At 40.8% G+C, this 25,447-nt stretch overlaps 1 protein-coding gene across 8 annotated transcripts in view; it reads right to left on the bottom strand.

Moving 5' to 3' along the window:
• SDSL (serine dehydratase like) overlaps positions 1-21,542 on the bottom strand; it is a 31,021-nt gene extending 9,479 nt beyond the window's left edge. Inside the window, exons 1-6 of one of the 8 annotated variants that reach the window (XM_074205840.1) lie at positions 21,459-21,539; positions 17,336-17,477; positions 8,070-8,131; positions 4,499-4,698; positions 3,279-3,318; positions 275-414 (exon numbers count right to left, since the gene is read on the bottom strand). In XM_074205840.1, the coding sequence (XP_074061941.1) occupies positions 275-414; positions 3,279-3,318; positions 4,499-4,678 (360 nt within the window). In that variant the 5' untranslated portion in view covers positions 4,679-4,698; positions 8,070-8,131; positions 17,336-17,477; positions 21,459-21,539. Of the gene's footprint in view, positions 1-274; positions 415-3,278; positions 3,319-4,498; positions 4,699-5,027; positions 5,299-6,151; positions 6,657-6,686; positions 6,793-8,069; positions 8,154-17,335; positions 17,478-21,458 lie in introns of those variants that run through there. The other 7 variants (XM_074205838.1, XM_074205837.1, XM_074205839.1 and 4 more) reach the window with 7 other exon arrangements.
• Between the last annotated feature and the right edge of the window lie 3,905 nt (positions 21,543-25,447).

The following is a 25,447-nucleotide window of genomic DNA, read 5'->3' as shown; positions in this document are numbered from 1 at the left end:
GTATGACCCTGGACAAGTTTTATACTGTCTCAGGACCCCTAGGTAACTCTCTAAGACTATCAGTTACAAGGAAGGTACACTCTGCTTTGGTAAAGCAAGTGCCCATCACAGAAGCTGTTTACTCTGATAAGGTCTCAGACCCAATAAAATGTCATTATTATACTTCTAAGACTGAAAAGTTTGAGGAGATAACAGGTAGAAAGAAAGAGCCCACCTGCCCCCAAGCCCTCCCAACCTCCAAGTGGGCTGTGCTCTGCAGAAAGCCTTCCATTACCTTCCCCACCATCTGCACCTCAGCCTCCTCTCTCTCCAGCCTCCGAAGCAGAGTTGGGTTGGCACCCTTGGGCAATACAATGGTGGCTGGGATACCCAGTTTCCTGGCAGCATAAGCAGCAGCCACACCTGCATTTCCCCCTGTGGAAGTAAGAGTAAGGGATCATGCATAGTTAGTCTAACATTTACATGTACTTAGTAAAGGAAAATATGGGAGAAGGTGAGGGCCAAGAAGGAAGCAGTCATTTTGGTGAAGAACACTTTTTTAAAAAATGTTCTTACCCCAGCTACATGCAAAAGCAAGGTTCAACATTTACTTCCAAAACCTCAAATTCCAAATTACCTCCTTTCCTCCCACCCCACACCCCAATAGCAAGTTACTTGGTGTAAGTTAAAAATGAATGCTTCAATCTGTATTTAGACACCATCAGCTCTGTCTTTGGGATGGAGAGCAATCTTTATCATAAATAAAGGACACTCTTTTGGAAAAGGTGTGAGCATAAGAGTTGAGATGTCTTCAAAAGGGAGTTATAGGGCACATATGAATTCAATGTTTAGTCCCCCACATCAACCCAGCACTTTGGGATCAAAGTATCACAGTATTTCAAGCTATAACGGACTTTAGAGATTATTTAATCCAACTCCTACATTTTACAAATAAGGCATCTGAAACCCAGAGAAACTTTGACTTGCCCAAGATTATATAAGTAGTAAATTCAAACCAGAGTTTGAACCTAATTCCTTCTGTACTATCTTATCCTTCTCCCAATTCTCTTCCAATTTATTCCTATCAATCAGTCAGTAGATAAACATTTATTAAGCACCTATTTTGTATCAAACCTATGAGAAATTCTGGAGATGCAAAGAAAGACAAAAGATAATCCCTTCCCTCAAAGAGCATATAGATACAACATGCAAACAATTTTGTACCAAGAAGTTTTATACACATATGATTAATTGGAGATAAGGAAAGAAGGCATAAGAATAGGGAAAGGTTTCTCATAGAAGGTAGGGTTTAGATGTAATGGCCTCGTTTTTTTTTTCAGTAAAATATGATGCAAGGTTTTCAGGCAAGGGAAAGGAAGGAGGAACCATGATCAATTTGAAAACAAATATGATGAATGGGATAGTGAATTAATTAGATAGACATAAAAGGATTACTTAGTAGCAGTAAGGATCAGGTTGATTTTATAGTTAAATTTAAAGAAAATTTGAAATACACTAATAGGAGACACAGTACACTTGCATGATTTTCTCCACCTTCATTCAATACCACATGTATGACTACAAAATGGTGGATGTCAAGAGTGATCCAAGGTTGAAGCTTGGTGAGGCATAATCAGTGATATTAGGTAGCAAATGACTCAAGAAAAGAGATTATTGTTGAAGTAAACTGGTTCACTGAGGGGGTCAAATCGGAGAATGGAGAAGAATGTGGTTAGTTTAGAAATATTAGCCTGCTCTAGCTGTGTGAGACCTTGGGCAAGTCATTCAACCCTATTGAAAAAACAAAAAAAAAATGCTAGCCTGGGACAGAATGAAGGCTCAAGAAATTAGAAATCCCAATACAGTCAAAAAGTAGCCAGAGGGAGGGGTAGAATACCAATAGATTGTGATCAGATAAGGGAATTTCAGAATTCCTGAACATAGGGAGGAAGCATCTATAAGTTATGGCAAGATCAAGCGTATGATGACCCTTGTATTTGTCTGAGGTAGGGTAAAAGAGTAGGTTATGAGGGTCAGGGTGTTTGAAGAGGAAATCAAACCCTCTTTCTAACTGATTACTTGAATCTTCCTTAAACTACATTGAGAACCAAAGTGTCCAAAACAGGAGAGATATACTAGTTCCTCTTGGTTGGGGTACTATTGACAAACTGAAAAAGGGAGCCCACAATGATGGTGATAATAATAGAATGGAACCCATTTGAGAATTAATTTAAGGAACTGAGATTGCTTAGCCTGAGGAAGAATAAATGTGTAGGGTGGGGGCATGATGATAGCACTTTCAAATATCTGAAGGTCTGTCAGGTAGAAGAGTCAATAAACAATCAGTAAACATTTATTAAGATATTGATTGTTTTATTATTTTATTATTTTACATGTATTATTAATTAACTTATTAAGTTATTCATTGACCTATTAGGCACTGTTCTTAGCACTGAGGACACACAAAAAAGCAAAAAATAAATCTAGTCTCCACACTTTAATGGATTAGATTCATTCTAGTCGACCCCAGAATTAGGTAGAAGCGGGGAGACAAAGTTATAGAGGGTTAAATTTGAATTCAACATAAGGAAAAACTTCCTAAGAACAAAAGTTGCTCCAAAGTGATATGGGTTTCCTTGGAAGTTAGTGATGTACCCCTAGCTAGAGGCCTTCAAGAGGGATAAACATGATGTTGAAGGGATCCTTAGCTAGTGATGAGATGATTCTGCTTTCCCATTCTGAGATTCTATTCTCCTCTGTCTCTTCAGATGTCTACTTAAATTCTTCCTTCAGACCTTTCTCCAAAAAAATTTAACCAAATAAGAGAGAGGAATGATAGCAAAGCTTAAATAGAGCTTTTCATGAATGAAATTGAAAGCTTATGGATTGCTTTGAATCGTTTATAATAAATGAATATCAAAACCATTCCCCACTCTTACCCAAGTTCACCTTGTGATCTTCCTTTAATTTTTCTTAGACTTCTCTTTTCAAATTCTCCCTAACTCAGTATTTTTTCCATCTGTCTCCTCCAGTCTCTCATTCAAACCCTTCATCTTCAGTCCCTTTCTACAACCTCTTCCCCTCAATCTCAAACCCAGTTTGTTGTCCAAATATCCATAAACCTCTCCTTCCCTAGTTCTATTATCCTGTGTCTCTGAAGGAGCAAGGGGGAATCTCTAAGGCATCTCTTCCCACCCCAAACTTCAGCTCTGTAGACACTATCTGGGTTCTCACTTTTTATCCATCCCTTCATTCTTAAGATGCCCAATAAGAATCAAGGATTGGAAGAATGGGCTCACCTGAGGAACACACCAAGTGTTTGCAACCCTTCTTGGCCACCTATGGAAAGAAGAGAGGGAGGGTCAGGCACCTCTCACTTGTAAGGGAATATATGCAGACTCACACACATGCATATGAAGGACACAAATGCATATACTGGGTTTTTAAAAAGTTATCTTTTGTTCATCTATCACCTTCAATTTTTAATATGTCCCTTCCCACTCCCTTACCCTGAGAGTCATCCCTTTTAACAAAAAAAAAAAGGAAAGGAAAAGGAAAAAAATAGACAGAACTAACCAATATATTCCTCGATTGATGATATAGACCCAAAGTCCTCCGTCTCATCAAGTGGAGTGGTAGTCTTGCACCCATGGAACACACACTCATACCTGTTCATATATATCTATTCTCTTTACTATCCCTCTCTCTGTCCCAAACTTGTATGGACAGCATCATTTTAAGCCTTAAGGACATAGGTTAAAGTGATCTCCTAGAAGAGATGCCTAGTCTCCCATATACATAAGCCATGGGAATAAAGGGATTATTATATCATAGACTTCAAGTTGGAAGGGACCTTAGAGACCATCTAGTCCAACCCCCTTAATTGGCAGTTGATGTCTGGAGAGATAAAATGACTTGTTTGACGTCATGGCAGTGATTATAAAGTTATCAATCTAGAGATTATCTTGTTCACCTTCCCCATTTTATAATTAATGAAGCTGGGGCCAAGAGAGGTGACATGACCTAGTCAAAGTTACAAAGGACTATGTGCTGGGGCTGGGATTTACACCAAATTCATCTCAATCTATAGTGTGGCATTTGGTAGGGAGGAGGGGAAAAACTGGGAAGACTTAGAAAAAATCTCTACTTTTTTCCTGGGGGAAGGAGGGAAGAAGTGACCATGATCTGGATCCCTAGACATTGCACACTTTGACATAGCTTCCAATCCCTAGGCACTGTCCCAGATTCCCAGGCTGCCTAGATCTCAGACACTAAAGGACACTACGACCCCTCTGCCTCGGAATCCTCGAAGTCTGTTCAGCCCTGGAATGAGTCTAACTGGGTCAAGGGAACTTGGGGTTCTGAACACCTCCCCAACTAACTACCCATACAGACACCTTCCCCAGATCCCTTTATGGCAGGCACCTTTCCCTTCTCACCCAAAATCTCCTTCTTGCTTACAGACCTTAAAACCTGTCCTCCAGACCAAAGCCCCCCCCTCCATTACAAACATCCTCACCTCCTGGCAGAAGTGTCCTATGCCTCTAATCTTGAAGGATCCAGTTGGCTGGATATTTTCAAGTTTTAAGAAGACAGTTGTGCCTGCAACCAGGGATAGCGTCCAGCTTTCCAGGAGAGGGGTGACAATGTGGAGATGCCTCTGTTCCTCATTACCGCTTTTCTGAGAACCGTCCATCATGGAATCCTACCTCCAAAAACCTGACCAGCAAAAAGACAGATGTCAACCAAGAGTGGGAGCACCAAACATGGAGCAGGGACCAGCTGCTCATTGCCTCCTCTCTCTGGGGCCGTTTTCCTCCCCTGAAAAATATGGGAGAAGTGGGTCTCCAAATTCTTTTCTAGCTCTAAGGTACTATTTACTAGAAAACGTAAGAGAAGCAGAAAGAAAAGTTATAGAAGGAAGCAGAGAGAAAAAATAGACAAGGGAATAGGGAAGAGACAGGGGGTGGGATAATAGAATCTACACTGCCCTTGAAGTCAGAAGACTTGGGTTCAGCTCTTAGATTTGACAATCTTTATCTGTATACCTCTGGGCAACTCACTTTCCTTCTCTGGACCTCAAATTCCTCCTTTCAAAACTAAGAGAGTTGGAATAGACGATTCCTAAAGTTCCTTCCAAGAAATGATCTCTAATTAAGCCAGGAAGATTTAATTCATGTTTCAAGTTTCAAGTTTCACCTTTTGCTCATACAGGCCATGTGACCCTGGGCAAATCACTTAACCTTTCACTGCTCTAGGAAACTCTCCAAAACTACAAGCTTGTAAGCTGCAGAGAAAGTGCCAGCCTTCATTGGCAGAGGGCATTTCCTCATCTCAGAGTCCCCTGAATCCATGAATTCACAGCTCCAATCCCTGTGCCAGTGCCTCTGATCTTAAGAGTAGAAAACAAGGAGAAATGAAAAAGATCTTTAGACATTAGAGGCAAGAGATCAGAGAGATGGAGTGCAGGGAGAGAGAAAGAGACAGAGATGAAAGAAACAGGAATAGAGAGAGACAGAGAAATAAAGGAAAAAGATACAGAGATAAAAGAAACAGGGATAGAGAGAGACAGAGAAATAAAGGCAAAAGGACAAAGATACAGAGAAAGAAAGAGGCAGAGAGAGAGATGAAAAGAGATAGAAACAAAGAAAGACATGGACAGAGACACAGAGAAACGCAGAGAGACAGAAACAGCAAAAGGGCCACAGAGAGAGATAAAGAGAAACAGAGGCAAAGAGAGAGACAGAGATAGAAAAAGAGTCACAGATACAGATAAAGAGAAATAGAGACAAAGAGATAGAGATGGACAGAGAGACAGACACAGAAAAAGCAAAAGGAACAGAGATAAAAAGAAACAGAGGCAGAAAGAAAGAGACACAAGGAAACAGGGACAGAGGCAGAAAAAATCACACAGAGAAAGAGAAACAGGCAAAGAGAGAGATAGAGGCACAAAGAAACAGAGACAGAGACAGAAAAAGTCACAGAGACAGATAAAGAGTAATAGAAGCAAAGAAATAGAGACACAGAAATACAAGAGAGAGAGACAGAGGAAAAGAATAGAAGGGGAGGGGAGGAAGGAGAGACATCAGAAGAAGAAGGCGATAAGGAGAGGGGTGAGAGAGACAGGCAGGAGGACAAACTAAAACAGAATTCTAGGGGATGAAGGACTGACCGCTCCGCACAGCAATCACTACAAGGGTCAGGAAAAGGAAAATCCAAGGGTCCAGGGGTCCCTAAGAGACGTCCTCCTGGACTTCTTCAGTGGGTCTCCTGACCGGCCTCCCTGGGCTGCCTTCCCATTTCAGGAGGAGCCTGGAGGCCGGCTTCTGTTGCTTTGCTTCCCACGGACTCCAGGTCCCAGGCTCCCCTCTCCCACAGCCTCGGCCCCTCCCCTGCGGCTCAGGCACCAACTCGGCCCCTATGTGGCCTCTTCTGCCTGGAAATCTGAATGGCCCAGGACCAAGGTCTCCCATCCCCCGTCTACACCAGGAGCCAAGAGCCCAGACCAGAGAGGGGCCGGAGTCGCCTCGTACAAGTAAGGGATCCCAGCAGTCACAGATGTCAAAGCATGCCACAGCTCGGTAGTGGATAAAACGAAATAGAAGGATCACTGAAACAGAACAGGGCTGTGCCACACAGAAGCATTAAGTTCCAGCAACGTAATTTTCAGTAACCCCAAAACCTAAGATATTAGGGTCGAGACTCACAGTTAGACTAAAACTGCTGGGGAAACTGGAAAGGAACACTGGCATTAGACCAACATCTCAGACCGGACACTAAGAGAAACTCCACATGGATACATGACTTGGACATTTTAAAATGGTATTATCAGCCCATTGGAGGAGCAAGTTAAAAATTTACTTTTCAGATCTTTGGATTGGGAAATAATTCATGACTAAATAGATGAAGCGAGGTTCACAGAAAATTAAATCGATAGTTTTCATCAGATGAAATGGAAAAGTTTTCTACAAATAAATATAATGTGGTTAAAATTAGAAGGGAAACAGATAACAGGAGGAACAGTTTTGTGCTGTTTCTCTGATGAGGGTCTCATGTCCAAGATATAAAGCGAAGGTGGTGGGAGTGACAGCTGTCCTTCATTCTCAAAGAAAACCAGAATGACGTCTCTATGTTAGAATCAGGTTACAGTGTGTCCAATGTTGTCCCATAAACTGAGTAAAAAATAGTTCATGTGAACATTTGGGGTGGATCCTCTAAATCTGTGCAACTCATGTTTCTTTTGAGAAGATATATAAAGCGTCAGTTTAACTTATTGAAACAAGAGGCATCTCCTAATAGATAAAGGATATTTATCTACAGGCAATTTTTAAAAATTTGATTTTTTAAAATCTTAATAGTACTTTTTTTCAATTACATGTAAAGATAGTTTTCAACATTCACTTGTGTTCAATTTTTCCTCCTCTCTCCCTTCCCTCCCACCTCTCCCAGCAACAAAAAAATCTGATATAGGTTATGCATGTATAATCCAGTGAAATGTACAGGCAATTTTCAAAGGAAGTAATCAAAGTTATCAATAATCATATGAAAAAAATTCCAACTCATTATTAACTATAGAGAAATGCCAATTAAAACGAGGATCTACCTAATACTGGGAAAACAAACAAAGGTAAAAAATGGTAAATTACAGAGGATGGAGGGCTAAGGGCAAACAAGTACATTAATGTATTGATCCAGATATTCTGGACAGTAATTTGGAAATGTGCCCCAAAAGTCACTAAACTGTGACCCAACTCTATCATTTGTAGACTTATATCCCTAAAGAGATCAAAGAAGGAAGAAAAAAAGTTTATAGCAAATCTTTTCATAGTAGTCCCCAAACTGGAAACTAAGGGAGCTCTATCTACTTACTGGGGAATGGGTCCCGGTGCATGCAACTAAATGGCACAGACCCTGAAGATAGGAAGACCTGAGTTCAAATCCAGCCTCAGACACTTAGTAGCTATGTGACCCCAATTCCTCACAATCAGGGATATCTCCAGTTGTTCTGATTCATATCTGACCACTGGATCCAGATGCACAGCACTCCCTCGCTCAAATCCAATTCACTTGCTTGTCATTGCATCACTTACCTGATGTCATGATCTTCTTCATTATGGTCATCATCATCATCATCATCGCCACTGTAGATACTCTGTAGTCAGGACATTGAATTCCAAGCTTCAGACACTTCCCAGTTGTATGACTGTGGGCAAGTCATTTGACATTCTCTGCCTCAATTTCCTCATCTAAAATAGGGGAGTTATGGGGCAGCTAGGTGGTGCAGTAGATAGAGCACCCACCCTGGAGTCAGGAGAACCCGAGTTCAAATCTAGCCTCAGACAATTAATAATTGCCTAATGGTGTGACCTCGGGCAAGTCATTTAACCCCATTGCCTTAAATAAATAAATAAAACAGGGAAGTTACATCCTCATGCAAAATCAGTTGTTAATAATAGCAACCACCTCCTGAGGTTGTTGTGAAGATAAAATGCGAAAATATTTATAAAGAATTCTTCCCTTAGAGCACCATCTAAAAGCTAGCTACTATTACTTTTATTATTATTCTTTTTTAATTCATAAGAAATAATGAAATAATTTCAGAGGAAATTGGGAAGATCTGTGTGAATTGATTCAGAGTAAAGTAAGTAAAGCCAGAATAATTTATGTAATTACAATTATCCTTTCCACATCGAGGGGGTTAGGGGCATGCTGCCCAAATAATTTGGCAAATCTGCATAAAAATTTTGACCATACCTTTATACTACAAAGATAGGACTTCAGAATAGCATGGGAAAATTTGCAAGAATTGATGCTGAGGGCAGTGAACAGAATCAGAGCATTATTGCACTCTAAGAGCAACATTGAGTGATCAACTATATGGATTTGTTCATCTTAGCAGTACAGCAATCAAAGATGATTCTAAAAGACTTGTGATGGAAAATATCATCCATATCCAGTGAAGGAACAGTGGAGTTTAAATGCAGACCAAAATTTACTATTTTCAATTTTTTTTTAAAGTTTTTGCAAGGCAATGGGGTTAAGGGACTTGCCCAAGGCCACACAGCTAGGTAATTATTAAGTGTCTGAGGCCGCATTTGAACTCAAGTCCTCCTGACTCCAGGGCCGGTCTATCCACTGTGCCACCCAGCTGCCCCAATCTTCAGTTTTTAAAAGTTGACTTATGTATTAAAGTTTTTCTCTCTCTTATTTTTCTCTGTTTTGATTTGATTCTTCCCTCACAGCATAACTAGCATGAATCTATGTTTAGCATGATTAGACATTTATGGCCCATGTTGGATTATTTTCTGTCAAGGGGGGAAGGGAGAAAAATGTAAAACTCAAAACTCAAAAACTCAAAAAAAAAACCCCAGCTCAGAATGTGAGCTCCCTTTCTTTGTATCCCTAGGCAATAAATATTTTAAAGTACCTTCTATGAGCCTAGCACTCTACCAAACATTTGGAATCCAAAGCAAGACCACAGTCCAACAGGGGAGACCCAACATGACAACAACTATGTACAACCAAGTTACACACAAGAAAACTGGAGATATCCAACAGAGGGAAGGCACTAGGAGTAAGAGGAAAAGTGGAATTTTATCTGGGACTTGGAGTATCAGGTACATTGTTGTTTCATCAATTCTGTTGTGTCCAACTCTTCATGATACCATACTGAGTTTTCTTGGCAGAGATGGTGGAGTGGTCTGCTATTTGCTTCTCCAGTTCATTTTACAGATGAGGAAACTGAGGCAAACAGGGTGAGGTGACTCACACAGATAGAAAGTGTTTGACATGGAAACAATGTAAAGACTGACAAATTGCTTTCTGGGGGAGTGGGAGGAGGGAAGTAAAATTAGGGGAAAAATTGTAAAACTCAAAATAAATAAAATCTTTAATTAAAAAAAAAGACAGTATTTGAGGCCAGATTTGATGTTTTCTTGGCAGAGATTCTGCAGTGGCTTGCCATTTCCTTCTCCAGCTCATTTGACAGATGAGGAAACCGAGGCAAACACAGTGAAGAGACTTACCCAGAGTTACACAGCTAGTAAGAGACCATATTTGAACTCAGGAAGATAAGTCTTCCTGATTCCAGACCCAATGCTCTATGGACTGCACATAGTAATTGCTTACTAAAGATTCATAGATTGATCCTATCCCTCCAGAAAGTTCCTTAGGAAGAAACATTTTCTCATGATGGCGATAGGCAGCGGTTCTGCAATTTACTCCAACACAGCCAGCATACATGAAAGATGAAGCTGAAACCCAGGTCTCAGATCTACTTCTTTCCCCACTATTCCAAATTGCCTCTCATAGAGGATCCCAGCCTGGAAAAAGTGAACAAGACTAGTCTGGAGCTGTAAAGAATATAGCATATGAGGGATGGCTAGGTGGCGCAGTGGATAAAGCACCGGCCCTGGAGTCAGGAGTACCTGGGTTCAAATCTGGTCTCAGACACTTAATAATTACCTAGCTGTGTGGCCTTGGGCAAGCCACTTAACCCCATTTGCCTTGCAAAAAAAAAAAAAACCTAAAAAAATATAGCATATGAAGAATTCTAAGAAGTAAGAAAATTTATATGAACTGATGAGGAGAGGAAGAAATCAGAAAGAGAAAACAATTTACAGGATGGGTAATTATCCTTGTAAGGATAATTTAAAATATTATATAACACAAAACTGGTCAAGCCAGTAGACAGCACTGATACCTTTTAGTTTTCCCGATAATAGGCAAACTAGGGAAAAGGAAATGGATTTGTACCATCTGTCCATCACAAACCCTCTTTCAGGTGACTTTGCTTGATTGTTTGGGGCAATTTACTTTGGGGAGGGATTGTTTGTGAAATTATTAGACTAGAGAAAAGCGTCAACCAAAATTGGTACTAAAACTTATCTTCTGGAGCCTGCTGCCTTTTTGTCTCAGTCCCTGAGTCTGGGGAGTTGGAAGAGAGAAAGAGGAAGTCATAGAAAGCTGTAGATAATAGATTTAGAGCTTGGTCAAAATTGAACCAAAATATCTGGTCAAAATTTCTTGGATAGACTGTATAGATTGTACATTGTATAGATGTAACATCTGAGACCTAGAGGTCACACAGCAAGGAAGCAGAGGCAGGATTTGAACCCAGATTTTCTGACATTAGATTATGATCTTCTTGAGGGCACAGATTATCTTTTGTCTCTTCTTTTATCCCCAGTGATTGGCACTTGATAGGTGTTTAATAAAGTTGGTTTATTAATTCATAATAATTGATAATTTATTAATTGAATAATTTTGATTGAATTCAATAAAATAAATTCAATTCAATAAATTGAGTCTTTGAGGACAGGGAGTATCCCATTTTTTTGTATCCCTAGCACAAAACATAGAGTCTGGTTCACAGCAGGTACCTAATATATGTTTATGGAATTGAATTGACTCCATATCCAGAATTCTTTTCTTCCCACTTTTTCATCTTGGAAAGAACTGCCATCCTGACCATTGAGCTCAGAGGAAGGTAAATCAAACAGAACCCCCCCTAAGGTCCAAGAAGTCACCTCTCTCACCCACCTGGCCTCTTGAGCTTCAGGAGCTCCAGAATGGCAGAACATCTGCCCCAAATAAACTCTGTGGTTCTTGGGGTGGTACTCTCTCCTGACCTTCAGTTTGTTCTAGTATAAAGAGGTTGGAGGTAGGGAGAGATTCCTTATTAATGCACCTCTCCAGGCCCTTCCCAGACCTGTCACCCCCCTGTTCTAAGACCCTTTTCCAGTCCTGACAACCCCATTCTAAGACCACTTCCAACCCCGACATTCCCTCTTCTAAGATCTCTCCCAGTCCTGACATCCCCTGCTCTAAGACCTCTCCCAGCTCTGACATTCCCCATTTTAAGGCCCCTTCCAAGCCCTGACAATCCCTGTTTGAAGGGGCCTCCCAATTTCATGATGACCAGGACCTTTTGAAGACCTCAGGAACTCCTAGCTGCCCGCCCCTCCGTTGCAATGTGTCTGATCGACCACTGGGTGGAGCCCCGCCTCTCCAAGACACGACCCCCAAACCAAACCATTAAGTGCCCAAACTGTGTCCTCCAGGGAAAGATCCTGGGCCAAAGGGGAATCACTGGGCAGGATGGTCTCAGATCCAAGCTGGACAGTTCCTGCTCCTTGAAAGCCGACTTTGTTTACTCCCAGAATGTGATGATCTTGGCATCTTTAGATTGAGAACAGCCCCCTCCCCATCCCATCTCTCCGGCTGACCACCTGTGTGACCTGCAGCAAGTCACTGGAGCATTCTGAGCCCCATTTTCCTTGTTTTACAAATGCAGCTGCTAGACCAGATGGCATCTGGGCTCCCTTCCATTTCCCTCTAGAACCTCATCACAGAGCTTCCCAAGGAGGGATGAGGTACAAACCAGAAGGGAGCCCAAGGGGAAGCTGTTGTCCTCCATTTATAGCTTTGTTTAGCTTGCGTTTTAGGGACCCTTATCACCTTAAAAGAACGGGCTTGAGGTTAGGAAAACCCAAGTCTACATCCCAGCCCCAGTCATTAGCTAACGTCGTGATGCTGGTGAACCTCTCTCTGCACCTCTGTTTCCTCATCTCTAAAATGGAGATAATAACAAATCTCCTGCTGTGAGGATCAAATGAGAAACTTGTACAACTCTTAATATAGTGCCTGTACACAGTAGGCATTTCATAATTGCTAACTATTTCTATTAGTTTGGAGAAGGAAATGCAAACCTTCCAGCATCTTTACTAAGAAAACTCCAGGGGTCGGCTAGGTGGCATAGTGGATAAAGCACCGGCCTTGGAGTCAGGAATACCTGGGTTCAAATCCGGTCTCAGACACCTAATAATTACCTAGCTGTGTGGCCTTGGGCAACCCACTTAACCCTATTGCCTTGCAAAAACATAAAAAAAAAAATGGAATCACAAACACTCGGGTATGACAGAAATGACTGAACTACAAAATTATGATTGGTTATAAGACAATTAGGTGGAGAAAGTAGTTGACCTGGAGTCAGGAAGACATGAGTTCTGGTTCAGTCTCAGACTTTTACTACCTGTGGGACCCAAGGAAATTATTTCACCTCTGTTTACCCAATTTCCTCATCCGTAAAATGGCACTGACCTCCTAGGCTTGTTGTAAGGATCAAATGAGATAATAATTATAAAACTCTTTACAACCCTCTAAAAACAAGTCTGTGTGAGTGTGTGTGTGTGTGTGTGTGTGTGTGTGTGTGTGTGTGTGTAAAAATATTAAGTCTTATTATTCTCAATTAACTCCAGTAGAGTACATCTCCCTCCCCAACTCAACAAACACCATTTTGATGTGCTAACAGCCGGTGGTGAAGACAGCCACCATCAGTTAAATAATCAGGTTATTAGTTAGGATCAAATATAAACACCTCCATTTGGCTTTTAACATTTTTCACCATCTGGCCTCTTCCTAAATTTCAACAGGTAGATTTTCACCTTTTGCTCCTCCACACACTCTATGGTCCAACCATCCTGGCCTCATTTCTGCTCCAGACATAAGACATTCCATCTCTAATCTCTCTAATGTCTTCCCTCCCTACTCTCCCTCTTCAAATTCTTTCAAGATTCACTTTAACATTACGTTGAAGACAAAATTTTTCTTGATCTCCCCCCTTCCTCAAGTGCTCATATCCTGCCTCTCTTCCTAACAGTCTTGAATTGATCTTATATCTAGTCTGTGTATATATACATATATAGATAAATGCATACATGCATATAATGTGTATGTGTATATGTGTAAATATGTCTCTTCCATTGCAATTTAATCCCATCAAGGTAAGGACTGATTCATTTATGACTTTGTCTGCCCAACATGAGGACTAGATGACTAATGAGCTCCCTTCTAGCTTTGAATCTCTGCTTCCATGATCCTCCTTCCTTCACAATTAACAAAACTCACTAGGGAGTTAGGTAAGATGCTAGAATTTCTGGGTGACAGAAAAAATTCCTAATAAAAATAAGGATGATCCAGGGATGTCTAGGTGGCGCAGTGGGTAAAGCACCGGCCCTGGAGTCAAGAGTACCTGGGTTCAAATCCAGTGTCAGACACTTAATAATTACCTAGCTGTATGGCCTTAGGCAAGCCACTTAACCCCATTTGCCTTGCAAAAACCTAAAAAAAATGATGATCTACCATCATCTACAATCATATTTCTTTTTTTAAAACTGATATAGCAGATATACATGCATGCATATATATATGTATGCATATATATATATGTTTATATTGTTAACCATAATTTTCTTGGGCTAAAAGTGAAATAGCAAAAAGTTAATTTTATCCATAAAGCTCTGAACCCATGGATGGATGGTATCATTAAAAATACCAACCAGGATCTTAATGAAGAAACAATATTTATAGAAATCTCAGAAAGGATCATAAAATTTTGGTGGCCAACTAATCAGGTTATCTATTAATACATAAAGGTGCCATTGATTATTTTATGATTCTCTAACCCATCCATAAGATCTGTTTTATGTCAGAACTGACAAAGATCCAATTAGCAACAGGACTGTTGCCTTGTTATCAGATATAATATAGATATATTAAACATTGGGATTTCTCCCTTTCTAAAGGTCATAAGTATAAGAATTTATTCTGTCTCTTATAGAGATAACCAGACCACTTTCCTGCTTTCTCAGGATGGTCTTTACTTTGATTGTTTACACAGCTGTGAAAACCCAAACTTGCAAATGCAATTAGATGGGGACTAGGCTGTTTCACAGACAGACCTGCCTTCAGATTTATAACTGGAGAGGCACAGACCTTGTAGAGAGCAGAGGCTAGCATTCAGATTTGCAAAGAGTATCAGATTTAGACTATACATATATATATATATATATATATAGATATTTATGTGTGTGTGTGTGTGTGTGTGTGTGCACGCACACACACACACACACACACAGTACAGTATGGTACGGTATGATATGGGATGGGATGGGATGGTGTAGTATGGGATGAGATGGGATAAGAGAGGGTGGGATGGGAGGGGAGAGGAGAGGGGAGGGGAAGGGGAGGAGGGGAGGGGAGAGGAGAAGGGAGCAGAGTGGAGGGGATGAGGAATGAATGACACCAGTCTTTTGAAAGTCTTAAAGCCAGGGGCGGCTAGGTGGGGTTAGTAGATAAAGCACGGGCCCTGGAGTCAGGAGGACCTGACTCAAATTCCACTTCAGACAATAATGACCTAGCTGTGTGGCCTTGGGCAAGCCACTTAACCTCATTGCCTTGCAAAAAAAAAAAGCCATAAAGCCCTGAATTCAAGTCCTAACTTTGAATAAGCCTCTTAAACTCTCAGGACTCTAGAGAAGGTCCCTCTCTGGACTGGTAGAGTTTTCCCCAGGTTTCGAACCTTCTCCCTGTTTTATGGGTGGAGAAAAGTGGTTCATCCCTGTTTGTTGGGTCAGTAAATGGCAATGAGTTGGGATGCCAACCCAAGGATTCTAATTCCAAGCAGTAAGTTTGCTCTCTGCCTCTTACTGCCCTCTCAGAATAGCAGAGGCTTTTCTTGTATGTGGTTGTTAGGTGTCTGCATGGGATGTCCCCAGGACACATGTCATCTTGGAACACAGATTAGATCACAGGTATCTTATTGTATACCCAGAAATCACAAGGTCACAGATTCACAGATGGATGGAACTTCAGAGGTCATTTAGTCCAACCCCATCCATTTTACAGAGCAGGAAACTGAGACCCCGAGAGATAAAGATCTAATTCTAAGGATTGATAGTAAAGCTTCAAGGCGCAGCTAGGTGACACCATAGTGAATAAAGTCAGACCTGGAGTCAGGAAAACTCATCTTCCTGTGCTCAAATCTGGCTTCAGACACTTACTATCTATGAGATCCTGTGCATGTCACATAACCCTATGTGCCTCAGTTTCCCCACCTGTAAAATGAGCTGGAGAAAGATCATTTCAGTATCTCTGCCAAGAAAATCCCAATGGGGTCACAAAAAGTTGGATATGAGTGAAATGACTGAAAAAAATCAGTAAGATTCAGAGGGAGGATTTGAACCCAGATCCTCTGGGTCTAAATCCAGAACTCACCCCCATTGTCTCCTAAAATCCTATGAAAAGAGCAAAGAACACCACTTAACCCCATTGCCTTGCAAAAAAAAAGAAAAGAAAAGGGCAAAGGATAGAAGATCCTGGTTTGAGCCCTAGCAACTCTGGGAGACTCTCAGACCTTTGATCTCTTAGCTCCAGGAAGAATAAGATGAAGGTAACAATATTTCCTCTTCCTTCCTTCCTTCCAGAACAGGAATAACAGAAAAGAAAGATTCTGAGATTTATAAAGTAGAGTCCACATCTAAAGGTTTCACCCAGAGGTCGGTTTAATGTTTCATAGGATGCTGGTATTCAGGTACAAAGACTCATTTTACAAAAAAAAAAAAAAAAGAAGAAAGAAATCAAGGCACAGAGAAATACATGACTATAGAATTAGAGGAGAGTCATTAGTGCTTATCCCAATAAAGTGTCTATTAAATCATGGACCCATTCTATGGGGTTCGTGGGTAGAAAGCTACACCTAGGCAGCTAGGCGGTATAGTGGATAGAGTTCAAATCTGATCTCAGGTGCTTACTAGCTTTATGACCTTGGACAAGTCACCTAAACCTGACTGCCTCTCAACCAGAACCATCTCCAGTCATGCTGATTCCTATCTGGCTACTGGACTCAGATGACTCTGGAGGAGAAAGTGAGGCTGGCTCACTCAAATTCAATTCACTTGCTTGTCACAGCATCACCTCCTGATGTCAGGGTCTTCTTTGAGAAGGAAGGACAAACATCATCACCTGTACCACATGCCTCTTTACTCTCCCCCAGTCCTTGGGGGACACAGAAGACTGAACAGAGAGCTTCAAGTCAGCCTGCTTCTCAAGGACTGGCTTTAACTCCCTTTTCTGAGTCCCATAAAATAAGGGTGAAAAATAAAGTTATTTCCATTGGATACCAGAGATGGGGTTCCTTTCTTAAAATATCTCCAAATGGCAACTGTCTCATGGAGGGAAAATGGATAGACCCTGCCCCAGACCCAGACCCAAAGCTTCTTTCAATCCCTCTCTCCCCAGAAGCCTAGCCCAGTTTCCCCATCACCAGTGAAGACTTCTATTATTTTCTAAAAATTTGCCCTTATATCCTCTGGGTGGCCAAGCCCCTCCCTCTCATTTTTATTCTATGTCCTAAAAATCAGGTGACAATAGGTCAATCACCAAGCATCTATTTAATGATTACTATGTTAACAACCACTGTGTTAAAAAAAAAAAAAAAGATAAAAAAATCCTGGAGGGCCCCTCAAACTTCTGCCCTCCCATAGGTTGGAAAGACCCAGAGACTTGCTTGGCTTACCTCACTGCCAAGGCTGGCCCTTCCCCTCCGACTCACTCCTCAGGCTGATGGCCCCAGCACCTGGCTCAACTTCCCGTTGGAGTTTAGACCTTCAGCTCCTCCTCCCAAGTGATAAGGACACTTTGCCCAGATCCCTGGAAGACTGCCACATTCAATTAAGGAAAAATAGAAAAACAGAGAGAGAGGGATAAAGGAACCACTGGAGAACCCTCTAGAGGCATGGTAGAAAGAATTCTGGATCTGGCTTCTGGAGACTCGGTCTTCCAATCCTGGAATTATAGGTTTGGAAGAGACCCTAAGGGTAGAGACCTTACAGACAACATAAACTCTCCATTTACAAATGAGGAAACTGAGGCCCAGAAAGGTTAACACAACTGCCAAGTATGGGATTAGAGAGATAATGGTCTTCTATGGAGTCTTCCACATACCCTTCTCCCATTACCATCAGGGATGACCTCAGTAAATGGGCAGATTATTGACCAAGATTTTAGAGGATAGAAAAGCATCCTTCTCACCCTTGAAGACTGTTCCACTCCTCCATCACTTCCTCTTATTGGTCATTTTTCCTTAAGTCATTCATTGGAACAGCTGTTAGTGTGATGGCATCAAATGAGGAAAACCCGAGTTCAAATTTGACCTCAGATACTTACCTGGAAAAGTCCCTTAACCCCTGGTTGCCTCAATTTCCTCATCCATAAAATGGAGATAGCATATACCAGAGGTCATCTCATCTGTTCCCTATATTTTAAAGATAAATTTCTAAGTACCTTAGTCATCATTTGAATCCAGTTCTTCCTGACTCCAATTCCAATAGAACCAATGGTTAGATCCAGAGCCAGGCAGAGGACTATTACTTATTCTTTGTTCTTTAATCTTTGCTTTTATGAACAATATTGATGGAAATAAGGTGATATGGAAGAAATATTGTTTGGACTTGGAATGAGATGACCTGTATTCAAGTGATGTATCTGTGTGACCTTGAGCAAGTAATTTCCCTTTTCAAACTTTTATTGATGTTATTGTTTTTCATCTCTCTTCCATGACAGAAACTAGATGACTCCCCAAGTTTTCTTCTGCCTCTAAATTTACGGCGTTATAAGAGGGTTGTTGCTGCATAGAATTCATCCCCCTCTCTCAATCCAATAATGAAGAGGAAAGAGGAAAAGGACAAATAATTATTAATTAATTAATAATTATTATGTTCTACTGTCTCATTTGATCCTCACAACAACCCTGTGAGAAATTAATATTATGCCCAATTTTTACAATTAAGGAAACTGAGGCAGATGCAAATTAAGTGACTGGGCCAAGGTCAGACAGCTAGGGTCTCCATCAGGATACCAGACTAGCACTCCTGTCTATCCCATAAATCTCAATAATGAGATTTCTAAAATTCTACAAAGAAATTAGGATGGAGGTGGATTTGTTAGCCCCTAAGGTCCCTTCCAGCTCCAAATCTATGCTCTCTTACCTCTATGAGTCTCAGTTTCTTTATCTGTAAAATGAGAGGGTTCATTAACTTCTTTAAAGTTTGTAAAGATTTAGAGCCAGACAGGATCTTAGGAACCATTTTGTCTAGCTTTCATTTTATAACTGAGAAAACTCAAGTCCAGAGAGGCGAGACTTGGGGCAAGGAGATTTGATTCAAAGTCACAAAATGCTAAGGAGAAAAACTGGAATAGAAATGCAAGATCTCCAAAGACAGCTGGTAATCTCTCCCTGAGCCACAATGGGTGTTCTCCTAGCAACAAAGGCACTAGGCCAGGAATGATACTGTGGGAGGAGAGCAAAGGCAGAGGCAAGAGGGAGCAGAAAGGGAAGCAATGGGAGGGAGGTGGGGCCTTGAGTCTAAAAGGACCCTTTACCTCCCAGGTCACTGACCCCCAGCCTAGAGTCTGCCGGGTTGATGTTCGTCAGCCGACTTCAACCCAATGGCACCTCTTAGTCCATGATTGCATCTATTGGCTGCCAGACACACACCTCTCTGTGTCCCTGGGTTACTGTTTAAGCAGTCATTTCGTCATGCTCCCTCCCATCCCCAGGTCCAGTTGGCTAGGGCTTCCATTCTCAAGATAAGACTCTCCATTGCGTCCCCCTCTCCCGAAGAAGGGGTGCCTTAGGGGTGTTCTACTGGACGAGTGCATTGACCTTCCCAGTTTCCTGCTTCAGAAGGGCCTCAGTCTCCTCTATAAAAAGAGAGGGATGAATTTGACAGACTCTTAGATTCCTTCCAGTCCCAAAGCTAGGATCCCTTTGAACCTTAGTTTCTTCATCATTCATTATCCGATTCATTAAAATAACAGGGTTATGCAGGTTTGTAATTCTTTGTATTTTAAGATTGTAAAAACACTTTCCAAATATTAACTCATTTGATTCTCACACTAACCCTTAGAAGTCTTCCTATTCCATTTTACAGATTAGAAATTTGAGATAGACAAAGGTTAAATGACCTGATTGTGGCTATTAAGTGTCTGGGACCAGAATTGAAGTCCACTACATCACCTAACTGCCTCATTTTATAATTAAGGCAAGTTAGGTTAAGTGACTTGTCCAGGGTCACATAGCTAGTAGGAGGATGGACATAATCTGACTTTGAACTCAGGAAGAGGAGGCTTCCTGACTTCAGGTCCAGAACTTAATCAGGTCAGTTGCACCACCTATCTGTGTATTCTTGACTTAGACTATAATTCTAAAGATTGCTAAAAAAAAAAAAAAAAAAAAAAAAAGACTTTACCTTCCCTTCTCTCTCTCTCTCTCTCTCTCTCTCTCTCTCTCTCTCTCTCTCAGTTTGTACTCTTCCAACTGAAAATTTCACTTATTTTAGATTTTTTTTTGCAAGGCAGTGGGGTTAAGTGACTTGCCCAAGGCCACACAGCTAGGTAATTATGAAGTGTCTGAGACTGGATTTGACCCCAGGTACTCCTGACTCCAGGGCCGGTGCTCTATCCACTGCGCCACCTAGCCACCCCAAATTTCACTTATTTTAGTGTATTTCTTGGTATATATTCTAATCTATAGAACCCTTCCAATTTCTATTTGCTAATTTGTTCAGAAAAAAATATGTTTACTTCTTATTCATTATTTGTGATGATCTTTTTTGTAATGGATTAGGTGGAGAAAGACTAAGATAAGGGTAATCTTCTTCTTTAAGAATGATCAGGGGGCGGCTAGGTGGCATAGAGGATAGAGTACCAGCCTTGGAGTCAGGAAAACCTGAGTTCAAAATCCTGCGTCAGACACTTCATAATTACCTAGCTGTGTGACCTTGGACAAGTCACTTAACCCCCTTGCCTTGCCAAAAAATAATAATAATCAGTACAAAAAAATTAACACTTATTAAAAATAATCAAGAAAATAATTCTCATTCTGAAATCTGCCCCATGCCCATCATGAAAACTATATGAGGGGTAGATATAGATATAGATATAGAGATAGAGATAGAGATAGAGATAGAGATAGAGATAGAGATATAGAGATATAGAGATATAGAGATATAGAGATAGAGATAGAGATAGAGATAGAGATAGAGATATAATATGACCTATTATAAGATAGATATAATTCCTGATATACCCTTAAAACCTGGAGAAGACATTGTCCAGCCTAGTCTGTCCTGTACCTTGCCTACTTTGACCGCCATTTATTGTGCTGACATGATAGGCATGGTCCTTCTACTCACTGCAAAGAGAGTCTAGACTTCAGACTATAGCTACCCATGGAACCTTAAAGTCCCAGAGTAACTATCATTTAAAGGCACTTAAACTATGTGCCTCAGTTTCCTCATCTGTAAAATAAAGGTAATAATAATAATACTTATATCTTATGGGAGATAAAATATTTGTAAATCATTCTACAAACTTTAAATCACTACATGAAAATTAACTAGCATGATTGTAATTAGCATCATCTTAATATACCATAATATATTATAATTATCCTTATATTATTTAGACAAGTCACCATATAGCTTGCATTTTTAAAAAATCAAGAATAATTATTTACTTTTCAAAAGGATTCTTTGTTTTTGGAAAGGATTTAGGTTTATGATTTGAAAGTTGAAATTGAGTTCAACTCCTTTCTTAGGTCAATTTAATTTAATTAATCAATTCAATTTATTAATTACCTACTATTTTCAAGGTACTTCTGGGTATTTCATCCAGGGAGCTAGGTAGCTTCCTTCGTTGTATAGAGAAGGCGACTGGAACCCCCAGAGGTTAAACAATTTGCTCAAAATCACAAAGGTAGTCAATAACAGATCCGAGGTTCATGACCAAAGTTCCAATGTTATTTCCTTTAGCCCTATGTTGTCTCTAGACAGATCAGATAACTCAATTTAAATGTTCCAGGTAAGCCCCATCTGTCCTACATTCTTTTCCCTAGGGCTGTTAGAAACAACAAGACAAACTATTTAGCCATTCAAATTAATGGGGCAAGAGATCGAGAAATAATGACAGTGTAACAAAAGATTTTAATAAAACAGCTCCCAAAAGAGAGATGTAAAATGTGTAGGAATTCACAAAGAGTGTATTTTGGGGGTGAAGGAGCTGTATGGTGAACAAGATGTCAAACTCCAAATATGAACAACAGGATTCGGGGAAGAGGAAACAGTGTGGACAAAGATATGGAAATGGGAAAGGGGATTGGTTAGTTTCAATGTCCGTCCAGTGGATTATGTTTTGGGGAACAAGGGCAGATCAAGCTGAAAAGGAAAGGCTGCACTAAGTTTGTGGTGGACCTTGGATTTCTGGTTAAGGAGACAGTTTTTAATTGATGGCCAATGGGGAGCTCTTGAAGATGTTAGGAGTAGGGAGATGAACATGATCTAAGCTATACATTGAGATGATTACCCTGATAACAATTTCAGAATAAAGGCAGGGAGAGATGGAGATACCTAATATAAGGGATTATGCTAGAAGACATGTAATAGGGGTGGCTAGGTGACACAGTGGATAGAGCACCGGCCCTGGAGTCAGGAATACCTGAGTTCAAATCCGGCCTCAGACATTTAATAATGACCTAGCTGTGTGGCCTTGGGCAAGCCCTTAACCCCGTTTGCCTTGCAAAAACCTAAAAAAAAAAAAATTCTGTCTAGTAGACATGTAATAAAAATCAAATGAATAAATTAATAAAGTCAAGGATAAACATCAGTTAAGTGTCTATAGCAAAATAGCTCAAGTGTGGGATAAGGGTCTTCATAGACTAATCCACTAAATATGAATCAATAAATTCTATTAATTCTACCATAAAAATATCTTTCACGTGTCCTTTCTCCACTCGTGCCAACAACCTAGGTCAAGTCTTCATTCCCTCCCTCCAAGGTGGGCTGCAGGAATGGCTTCCTAACTGATTTCTCTGCTTTAGTTTCTCCCACCTCTACTCCACGGCATTCTCTTGTTTGGCTCATTACAAACTCTTAAGTCTAGAATTTCAGGATCTCCTTAATCTGTTTTTAATTTATCCTTCTGAGTTTATTTTACATTACCCCAATTCACTCACTCCATGTCCTAGCCAACATAAGCCATCATCCCAAACTTGACCTGGAATTTCCATCTTCTAAGTTTCTGCCTTATTACAGGTGGAAAAAGTCAATGATTTATCTCAGAGTTGGAAGGTAACTACGCAGCCATTTGCTCTGATTGCCTCTGATGACTAGATCACCGACCCTGGAGTCAGAAGGACCTGAGTTCATATTTGACCTCAGACACCTAATAATTGCCTAGATGTGTGAGCTTGGGCAAGTTACTAAATCCCATTGCCTTAAATTAAAAAAAAAAGTAATTAAATTAAAGAATTGGAATATTAAAAAAAAAAAAAGAATTGCCTGTATGTGATGGAAAGAAGGGAGGGAGGGAGGGAGGGAGGGAGAAATAGGTAAATTCTGCCTACTTCACAAGCTTACTTTGGGTCAGCCCTGCTGGGAAGGACAAACAGAACAGAGATCTGAGTGTTCTTAGAGATCTGTGAAAACAAGCGTCAAAATTGCCACCTCCTCCTGAGTCAAGGACACACAGATCGAAATGGGAAAATAGGATGCCCAGGGGAATGGGTGATGTAAGCAGGGCAGACAGCTAGGTGACCTGTAGGTCTCTGTCACATGAGCCAGGACCTGTTGGGGAGGAGGAGGAAGAGCTAGGCTTCTAAGCTTGGTCTCAGAGAGACCTAGAGGTTTTGTACTTTCCTTCATTTTTTTTTTTTTTTTGGTTTTTGCAAGACTATGGGCTTAAGTGACTTGCCCAAGGTTACACAGTTAAGTAAGTACTAAGTGTCTGAGGCTAGATTTGAACTCAGGTCCTCCTGACTCCAGGGCTGGTGCTCTATCCACTGCACCACCTAACTGCCTAGCTTCCTTCATTTTTTTTTTTAGGTTTTTTGCAAGGCAAATGGGGTTAAGTGGCTTGCCCAAGGCCACACAGCTAGGTAATTATTAAGTGTCTGAGACCGGATTTGAACCCAGGTCCTCCTGACTCCAGGGCCGGTCCTTTATCCACCGTGCCACCTAGCCACCCCGCTTCCTTCATTTTTGATGGTAGTCTTCTTGACAAGAGGAAACTGAGGCTAGGAGAAAGACCCTAAAGTATTTAGTATTGTTTTCACTGACCTCTGCATCCAGTCAGTCTGAGGCTCTAAACTGGATACCTTTTGGGTGGCCATTTAGACTCTCCTCCTCCTAAGCCTCCTGAAGGCACGACTCTTTGCTAAGAAAACCCCAAATGGGGTCACAAAGAGTTGGGCAAAACTAGATAACCACTGACCTCTTCTGTGCCTCAGTTTTTTCCATCTGTTCAGTTTGAGAACATAACCCCCTTCCTGACTCCTAACAACTTTCAGAGCATGATTATACATGAAGATGCTCGGTCCTCTCAGAAATACCCAGAAAAGAATATCGGAGCAATAGAATCTCTTCATTCACATCAATTAGCTGGGTGACTGAGAAAAATATAAGCAAAAATTTCCTCATTCCATTTCATAAATGGTTGTCAGTTGCCCATAGTGTACAAACTTCTGTGTTAGGTGATAAAGATTAAAAAAAGATGCTGAAAAAAAATCTGTTTCCTGTCTTCAAGAAACATATGTTCCACTGGAAGGAATACATAAGCAATATATATTAACTAACATGTATGTATAGTTTTACATGTATGTACATTCACATATGAGTATACTTGTCTATATTCATACATGCGTACATGAATGTGATATATGTAAATATTTGTATATCTGATTAATCAGTGTGATGTGGACTATCATATATCATGAATTTGTAGAGAATATAGAATGTGTTCAGAGAGTAGGGGGGAGAGAAGTTAGAGACCTTCACTTGACTATTTTTTTAATCCTATAAGTAAAGGTGAAGATGGTGTCTGCCTCAGACCATAGAAGTCACAGATGGAGGCCACTTTGGAGCAGAATGTGGAATAGCCCACTTTATCAGACAGAAGTCAAGATCAGATTTATTGCATAGTACTCTAAGGAACCTTGGAGGAAGAGATAGGAGATCCTCCTCTCTTATTTTGAGATGAGGAAACTGAGTCCCAAGGAGGTTAAATGAATTGTCTGACATTTTACAGATAGTAAGAGTAAGCCAACTGGAAAATGAACACAGAAATAAATCCATTTTCATTTTTGTGTTACTTTTTGTTGACTCCTCTAAACCCAAGTACAGCTCCAGTAGAACCCTCCCTTGGGCATTAATTCCAGCCTGGCACCACACACCTGAAATTCCTGCTAACCAGGGAGGCTGGGGCTTGGTGTATGCGAGTTTTAAGCTTCAAAGGGCTAGGCTGATAGGAAATCCACAGTAAGTCTACATCCATGATATTGCGACTTCAGGAACAAGGAAAGATGAACTGGCCCAAGTCAGAAACAGATCAGGTGAAAGCCTCCTTCCAGTAAGATAGGATCCATAAAAGGTGATGAAGACAGTTGAAATGAAAAAAAGGAAGGAAGGAAGGAGGGAAGGAGGGAGGGAGGGAAGAAGGAAGGAAAGGAGGAAGGAAGGAAGGAAGGAAGGAAGGAAGGAAGGAAGGAAGGAAGGAAGGAAGGAAGGAAGGAGGAAGGAAGGAAGGAAGGAAGGAAGGAAGGAAGGAAGGAAGGAAGGAAGGAAGGGAGGGAGGG

The sequence above is a fragment of the Macrotis lagotis genome, chromosome X, assembly GCF_037893015.1.
Source record: "Macrotis lagotis isolate mMagLag1 chromosome X, bilby.v1.9.chrom.fasta, whole genome shotgun sequence".
Lineage (NCBI taxonomy): Eukaryota > Metazoa > Chordata > Mammalia > Peramelemorphia > Peramelidae > Macrotis > Macrotis lagotis.
The sequence above is the reverse complement of the archived record's forward strand: the minus strand, read 5'-3'. Positions and strand labels throughout refer to the sequence as shown.